The sequence below is a fragment of the Triticum aestivum genome, chromosome 5A (assembly GCF_018294505.1).
Source record: "Triticum aestivum cultivar Chinese Spring chromosome 5A, IWGSC CS RefSeq v2.1, whole genome shotgun sequence".
NCBI classification, from domain to species: domain Eukaryota; kingdom Viridiplantae; phylum Streptophyta; class Magnoliopsida; order Poales; family Poaceae; genus Triticum; species Triticum aestivum.
Genome location: NC_057806.1, coordinates 610,134,322 through 610,143,051, shown reverse-complemented (window position 1 = coordinate 610,143,051; position 8,730 = coordinate 610,134,322). Strand labels below are relative to the sequence as shown.

Here is an 8,730-nt window from a genome sequence, read left to right as displayed (position 1 = left end):
AGAAAGATGAAAAGGTGTGATATTAAATTACATTTAAAAAGTAGGAAAGGTAATAAGTTCAATTTAAAATAATGGAGAAGTTCGATCTTTATAAACCGAGAAGAAAAAAAACCTCATCGATAAAATGTTAACTCTAGACGTTGAGATTTAAGTAAAATGGGTAGATCAAAGAAAATGTTGGGTCTTTTAAAATAATTCTCTCATTCCATTACAAAATTGAAAAAAAAATGCTCTTTCTGAAAATAGTTCCTCCTACATGGAGTGTGTTTCATATACGACAAAAGGAATAAAAATTTAAAGTCTAAAAAGATATGGAATTTCAAATTTAAATAAGTGAGTGATTCAATGTTTATAAAATTAAGTTGTTTGATGTTTATAAAAATCTTAGATTTTCCCTGATACTAAAGATTAAAACCATGAAGTTCAATTTTAAAAAACGGAGTAGTTCAATGGATATTAAAAACTCAGTTTTTTCTCTTTACTAAATAATAAAACCAAAGAAGTTCAACTTTTAAAAGCAGAGCGTTTGATAAAAAAGTAGGACCTAGAAGTTATTTGAAATAACTGAGTTTTTTAATATCAACTTTTAAAACTCAGTTATTTGAAAAACTCAGTTTTTTCGGTTACTAAAGAATAAGACCAATAAGTTCTATTCAAAATAATGAAGAAGTTCTATAAAAAATAAACCTAGAAGTTCAAATTGAACGAAGCGGTTCGATGTCTATCAAAAAGTAGGATTTTTTCCGTTACTGAAATAAATAAAACCAGGAAGTCCAAATTAGAAAGATGGAGAAGTTGATGATTATAGAAAACTCAGATTTCCCTCGTTATTAAAAGAATGGAAAACAAGAAGTTTAAAAATGAAATAACAAGAATTTCATGTTTTTTAAATAGAGCGCTTCAAAATGTCATAAAAAAGATTAAGAAAAAAACCAGGAAGTCCATATTAAAAAGATGGAGAAGTTCATTGATTATAAAAAACTCAGATTTTCCTCGTTATTAAAGAATGGAAACAAGAAGTTCAAAAATAAAATAGCAAGAAGTTCAACTTTTGAAAATAGAGCGCTTCAAAATTCATAAAAAAGGATTAATAAATAAACCAGGAAGTCCATATTAAAAAGATGGAGAAGTTCGACGATTATGAAAAACTCAGATTTTCCTCGTTATTAAAGAATGGAAACAATAAGTTCAAAAATAAAATATCAAGAAGGTCAACTTTTGAAAATAGAGCGCTTCAAAATTCATAAAAAAGGATTAAGAAAATCAGTTTAAAAATTCATAAAAAACTCAGATATTTTCACGTAACTGAGAGAAGTTCAGATTGATAACTGCGAGAAGTTGACGTACTACATGGTGTGCATTTTATATTAAAAATAATAGAAAAACAAAGACTAAAAGTTTGTTGATATAAGTTCAAGTCCTCCACCGAAGTAAGTTAAAAAAATGTGAGATAGGTTTATACAAAAGAAATATCATTTGTGTAACACTAACGAATGGATGAGAAAATTACAAACAAAAATACGTCACAGAAGTTCAACGTGAAAACAGCAGGAAGTTCAACTACTACGCTGAATGAATTTTAGATGAAAAACTTTTAAAATCATCGCGAGTATGAAAAAACGATTAACACGGGAAACTTGCGTGCTTACAGCAGCTTTCCATCAGTATATCACCTGCTCAATTCCGGTGAATGGATGGAGAGTTACGAGCAGTGGATGGAGACCTACGAGCAAAAAAGTCACGTGAAAAACAGAGTGAAGTTCAGGTACAAGGGCCGAGAAGTTCAGGTTCTTCACGCGGTGCATTTTGAAGAATCTGTTTCGCGATAAAGGCAAAACGCATGATCCCGCCATTTTCGAAATTACTTGAAAACGGCTAGGAATCAGAGAAAACCATCAACATGAAAAAGTTCCGCATTTTCCATAGCTTTTCAGCGGTATATTATTTGCCCCATTCCGATAAAGTTTGTAGAAATTACGGCGAAAATACGTTTTTCGCCATTTTCAAAACTGACTTAAAACTGTAAAGAATTGGGAGAAACAATACATACCAAAAAGTTCCGCATTTGTTCAAGCTTTCCAACGCCATATCATTTGCTGCACTCGGACGCACGGTTAAAAAATTAGCTCGAAAATACAAACTCGGTAGGACTTGGCCCATTTTCTAAATTACTCTTAAACCATTCAAAATTAGAAAAAAAAACTGTCAAGATGAAAAAGTAGCGGATTTTCATAAGCTTTCCAACGCCATATCATATGCCTCCATTGGATTAGCCATTTAGAAATGACATCGAAAAAACGAACTCAGCTGTTCGGTTTACGAAATTTTACGTTTTTTCAAATTACTCTTAAGCCATAGGGAATTAGAGAAAACTTTCAAAATGTGGAAGGAGCGGTTTTACAGCAGCTTTCCAACGCCATATTATATGCCTCATTCCGATAAACGGTTTAGAAATGCGATCGAAAATACGATTCACGTTTTTTGTGCGAAGAAAAAACGGTTTTCAAAACTGCTCTTAAACCGCTTATATTTTGGCAAAAATTTAAGTTGGGTCATGATATTGGTGTCCATATCTTTCCAACGGTATATCGCAAGCCCCATTTGGGCAATGTTGGCGGAAGTTCAACCTAGTTCATAGGGAAGTTAAACATAGTACTAGTGGGGCAGGTCAGATTGTGATCAGAATATTATTCTGATCCCGTGAGCAAAATAGTGTTTATGTATATATATATGTATATATATATATATATATATATATATTATGATCGGTTCTACTAGAAATTCTATTTATATATATGCATAACGTGTACAATATGTAGTATCGTAAAATACCAGCAAACGAAAAGGAATTAAATGGAAAACACAAAATTAAATGAAAAAGAAATCATAAACCCAAAACCCCCCAACCTTTTAATACCGGTTGGTGACACCAACCGGTACTAAAGGGCTCCCTGCCCCCGAAGCTGGCTCGTGCCACGTGGTTGCCCTTTAGCACCGGTTCGTGCTGAACGGTACTAAAGGGGGGGGGCTTTAGTGCCTACACTTTAGCGCCGGTTACGAAACCGGCACTAAAGGGCCTTACGAACCGGTGCTATTGCCCGGTTCTGCACTAGTGGTACCGTAGGATCCGTAGCACCACTGAAGACCATGGCGGATGATCCCGAGTATAGGACGTTATTACCATGACAAATCGCGACTGCGACACCTCCCTGTCCCTGTCGGGCGACCTCTCCGTCAACATTTTTTTTCATAACTCCCTCTGGTGATGGTAGCCAGCGTTGGGAAGTATAAGCACTTGACTTGTCATGATGTTGAGCTGTGGTTTTGGCTTTAGTAGCGACATCAAATCATTGAGATAGGAGTTGACAGATGAATAGGTTTGATGTGGCCTTTCAAAGATTGACTCGTGAATAGCCTTCCGCCTTGCATACCATATAGCCCATAAGGTCATAGACATCCCAGTGAAGCCGTCATGACACGGAATTTCACGAAGTTTGAACATCTAGTTCTTTGATGCAACTTCTTTGTTATCTATCATCCTATCCGCTAGTTCTGCATCTGAGAGTGCTCATGTACATCTAGCCATGGTGCATGAAAAAAGTGCATGCCGCCATGAGTCTTCCCCTCCACATAGTGGGAACTGGTTAGCCTATGCCATATTCCGATTGTGTAGCACATCAGTGGTCGGTAGGGAATGTCGGGCTAGTCTCCACAAAAACACTCGGTTCTTCGATGGAACGATGATATTCCATAGCGAAGTCCATGACTTCTCCTCTCTCGCATTATCGGAGGATCCACTCCTCCCTTCAATCCAATTCTCTCTATGGATTTTGGCCTTGATCATAAACTTGTATGCCTAGCTAACAGTGAATAGGCCTTTCTCTTGTCTGGATGCCATGCCCAAAAATCGGCAGTGTTTCGAGTGCACACTATGGTACTGAGTATCTCATCAGCATCAATGGGTAAGAAGACACTCCTGACCAAATTATCGTTCCACGAGGCTATGGTTGGTCATAATAACTCAGATACCTTCACAAATGGGTCAGCAACAGAGAGATACAATTTGTCGTCGAGAAGACTCTTTTGGGATCCAATTATCAGCCCAGATATCCGTAGACTGGTCATTCCCAATTCGGCGAATAATGCCCTGCTTCATTATGTCTCTACCTGGCTACGCAAAATGGTGCCTTGGATATCCATGGGTATCCGACTTTGTCACTTCTGTAAAACCAATTAGTCATATGGCAGGTGTGAGTATAATCGCCCGCCCATGAGTTTCCATCAACCGCCTTATTAATTTCATATTACATGTGGTCATCATAGATGTATCACATATGTAGTTGTAAATCCTATCTCTCTTTTCATAATATGTTGTCGTTGTCAAATGAATAAATTGCTAAGCTCATGTATATGTTGTTTTGGAGTTTTTTTTTCAAGAACACCTAGCAACATATCTTTTGTATTAAGGAGAGCAGAACACACATACAAAATTATGATATGTACATGAGGTGAAAACACAGAAGTACACACCCCACCGCCCACAACTTAAAGTGCTAACTCATGGTGCCTACTATTCCGTGAGTTCTAACCAACTTGCACATAGGAAACTTCTCCCTTGCTCACTTGATGACCCAAGATGGCATAATTTCCACCTTGTAGAAAATCCATTGTACCTCTCGAGCCACAACATGCAAAGAATATATCACATGAGGGCATTAAATTTCTTTTAGTTGCGATCCGAGACTGCAGAACTCACTGGCGGCCACCACTCCTTGATAGTCACAATAGCGCCAGGTGTGAACCTATCTATGCAATAGAAGCGGCAACAACATATCGTACCAAATCTCACGCGCGAAAGAGCATCTAAGAAGTAGATGACTAACGTTCTCATCTCAAAACTATGGATGCTGCAAGTTCCTCCGAACGAGTCTATCCGTTAGGACACAGATGAAGGGTAAGCAAGTGATCGATTACTTGGGATGCACGTCAAAGTACACACATGAATCAACAACAACATCGCAATGGAAGGCCCCTAATGTGAATTATGCTAAGTTGAATATAGATGGTGCTTTTTTCAAAGAGTATGGTAGAGCCGGGGCTGGGATGGTCCTACGTGATCATGATGGAGCAGTCATCTTCGCCGCAATGTGGGTGCTCTTTAATTGTGGTGATCCTCTGGAACCGGAGATGGCGACCATGGACGAAGGGCTTAGACTTGCGCTTCACTGGTCCAACTTGCCGTTGGTTGTGGAGACGGACTGCGCTGAGTTGCTGAAGATGGTGCAATCTAAAGATGTTGAGCGCTCGAGCTATGCGAACCAGGTCAATGAGATCAGAAGGATTCTGGCTCATGAAAGGAACATTAGTCTAGCTAAAATCAGTAGACATGCAAATGTAGCGAGTCACACCCTTGCTTGTATGGGGCGCTTCCAACAGCGCACAACCTGTTGGCTTCGAAGCTCCCATGTGAAGATAGCTAGCATTGTCATCTCTGAATGTAACCACCATGGCTGATAAATGAAATGTTCATTTCCCACAAAAAAAGATGGGTTATTTCGATGGGTACTTCATGGATGTGGATAACCATTGGTTATGTGCACAATATTACAAACTTAAATTTCTATCCATGAACATCTTGATGAGGGTCAATGCGATATGAAGCCGGTATGTAGTGTGGAAGCGTTGGACCCGTTCGAACCCCGATCCATCGCCATTCGAGCTATTTTCACGTCGCATTGGACATCGATCAAACAACTCACTCCCCGTAAAAGAAAAAAAAGGGGCAATGCTACACATGCAGAGCTTTACGAGGGTATTATTGGTTAACCATGAAACAATGCATGTGGCAATTTGTGGTCGTCTATCAGTCGGAAAAATGACCCCCACCCTAAAATTCATGAGAGAAGTTTAGTACTCCCTCTAAAAAGAAATATAAGAGCGTCTTTAGATCATTAAAGTAGGCGGTAGTAAACCCGTAGGTTTAGCATTTTTGAAAAAATTCACCATTGACAATCCTCCTCGCACCTTTTCTTTTTTGAGAAAATCCTCACACTTCTTCTGACAGTCACGATCCTTGTCACACTGATCACTTGTACAGTAAGGAAAATAAATTACTGGAGTCCGGTCTCAGCTCGCGCCACCGTGGGCCGGACGAGTCAACGCCACGAACCCACGCCTCCTTCTACCTTCCCGCCACTATAAAATGCCGGCAACTGCTCGGTGCTCTGCTCTCCACGCCCGCCCCCCGTGCGCACACAGCAGAACGCAGAACGCCTCCTCTCAGCTTCGTGCGCGCGCTCCGGCCGGCGTAGAGCAGAGAATGGAAGCGGCTCCAGTGGGGCCGACCGCCGCCATGGACGTGGACAAGCTCACCTACGAGATCTTCTCCATCCTCGAGAGCAAGTTCCTGTTCGGCTACGACGACCCCAAGCTTCTCTTCGGCGGAGCCTCGCCGCATACACCGGCAGCGTCTGGGAAGGCGACGCCCCCACGGGCGCAGGCCGGTAAAGTGTGCATACTGTCGATCGACGGCGGTGGGCGCGCCGCCGACGGGCTGCTCGCCGGAGCGGCGCTGGTGAGGCTGGAGGCTTCCCTGAGGCGGCGCACCGGTGACCCCAAGGCGCGTCTGGCAGACTTCTTCGACGTGGCCGCGGGCTCTGGCGCCGGCGGCGTGCTGGCGGCCATGCTCGTGGCCCGCGGCAAGGACGACGCGCGGCCGCTCTACTCCGCGGAGGACGCGCTCGCGTTCCTCGTGCGCAGCCTCCGCCGCGGCTGGTCGCCCTCGTCCGGGAGCCTCCGCGCGCTGCTCCGGCGCCCGGCTGGCGGCGCCGGCTTCCGCAAGGTGTTCGGCGACCTGACACTGCGAGACACGGCGCGGCCGGTGCTCGTCCCGTGCTACGACCTCGCCACGGGGGCGCCGTTCCTTTTCTCCCGCGCCGACGCCGTCGAGAAGCCGGCCTACGACTTCCGCCTGCGAGACGTGTGCGCCGCGACCTGCGCCGGTTCGGACCGGTCCTCCTCGGCGGTGGAGGTGCGGTCGTGCGACGGGTCGACCCGCATCGTGGCCGTGGGCGGCGGCGTGGCGCTCGGCAACCCCACGGCAGCGGCCATCACGCACGTGCTCAACAACAAGCGCGAGTTCCCGCTCGCGTCCGGCGTGGAGGACCTGCTGGTGATCTCCATCGGCAGCGGCGAGGGCGAGCAGCGCCCCGCGGCCGGCAGCGGCGGCGCGTCGACGTCCGAGATCGTCAGGATCGCCGCCGAGGGCGTGTCCGACATGGTACGACGACAATATCAACGCACTAGAATTCTCTACCTTCGCTCGCAAGCGAGGTCCATTCTTGCACGCATCTTGTTCTCCGTGCTCACTGCAAACTCTTCCTCCGACTTGTTTTCCGCCAGGTGGACCAAGCGGTGGCCATGGCGTTCGGACATAACATGACAAGCAACTACACCCGCATCCAGGCGATGGGGTCGCCGCGGGGCGGCCGATGCGCGGCGGCGGCGGCGAAGGGGTGCGTGGCGGCGGAGGAGATGCTGTCGCAGAAGAACGTGGAGTCGGTGCTGTTCCGTGGCAAGAAGCTGGCGGAGCAGACCAACGCGGAGAAGCTGGAGCGGTTCGCGCACGAGCTCGTCAAGGAGCACGACCGCCGGGTCGGCGCCGCCGCCCCCGCCGTCGTCAAGCAGCAGCCGGCGTCCGCGCCCGACAACGCCGCGCCGGCGTCGTACTCGAACCTGGTCAGCCAGATGTTCACCAGCATCTTGTAGGCCGTGTACCGCTGTACCTGTACGTGCCGATCGAATGAAACATGAAGGCCGCATGTTCACTGGTAGCGTACGTACTTGTTTTTTTTCCCTCTTCTGTTTGCTGTTGCCTGCTGCCTTGGCTGCAGCTGGGTTTTGTAAATGAGGATGAGGATGAACAAAGTGCACTACTACATGGTGCGTGCCGTGATCCGTAGGATACGCATGTCGCTCTGCTCCCCGCCACCAGATTTTATTAGGATGCTAATGCGCGGCTGGTGATCGATCGAGTTGACTAAATTTGTCATAAAATAAGAATATGTTCTCCTAATTAAAATCAAATTTGAACTAATTAAATAAAATCTAATATAAAATTGTAGTTAAAAACGAAGGACCATATATATTCAACAGTCGTTTGCAGGGAAAAAAACCCGATTCGGTCCCTGTCCATTTCATGCTCGCCACCCCTTAGAGCATCTACATCCGGACTTGACAAATCCGGCCTCTCAAACATTCGCGGACGTGCCACTGACAGCGCACGCCTTAAATTAGCAACTTTGCATCCACCTCTCTCATATTTCAACCCCTAAATCCATATAAAGTATGCAAAAGAAATCCTGCGTACTACACCTACGTGCTACCCTAGCTAATTTTCGTCATCGGAGATATCTACGACGATGGTGTTGGGCGCCGGCTGGACGGGCGGGTAGGAGGGCTCCGGCTCATCCTCCTCCTGCTCAACCTCATCCATGGTGAACATCTCCGCAACCTCCGCGGCCTCTTGCGCCTTCATCTCCTATCGGCGACGGCGTCTTGCCTCCGTAGCCGACTCCGACCGGAGGGAATCGAGGATGGCTTGCTGCTCCACCTGCAGATCCACGTGGCCAGCGTCCCCCCACATCCTCCTCCTCCGGCTCACCCCCTCCTCCTCATTGTCGTCGTCGTCCTCCTCCTCCTCCACCTCCAACTCCTCCTCCAAACCCACTG

General features: G+C 45.6%; 1 protein-coding gene across 1 annotated transcript; it reads left to right on the top strand.

The window, feature by feature from the left end:
* Positions 1-6,220: 6,220 nt before the first annotated feature.
* LOC123107943 (patatin-like protein 3) lies at positions 6,221-7,939 on the top strand. Its single transcript, XM_044529824.1, has 2 exons — positions 6,221-7,279; positions 7,402-7,939. The coding sequence occupies exons 1-2, from the start codon at positions 6,320-6,322 to the stop codon at positions 7,765-7,767; spliced, it is 1,326 nt and encodes a 441-aa protein (XP_044385759.1). The 5' UTR covers positions 6,221-6,319; the 3' UTR covers positions 7,768-7,939.
* The last annotated feature ends 791 nt before the right edge of the window (positions 7,940-8,730 follow it).

Bases quoted from the DNA above. Each gene is read 5' to 3' on its own strand.
- LOC123107943 (XM_044529824.1), top strand. From the start codon at position 6,320: ATGGAAGCGGCTCCAGTGGGGCCGACCGCCGCCATGGACGTGGACAAG. The intron at 7,280-7,401 runs GTACGACGACAA...GTTTTCCGCCAG, and splicing joins CCGAGGGCGTGTCCGACATG to GTGGACCAAGCGGTGGCCAT.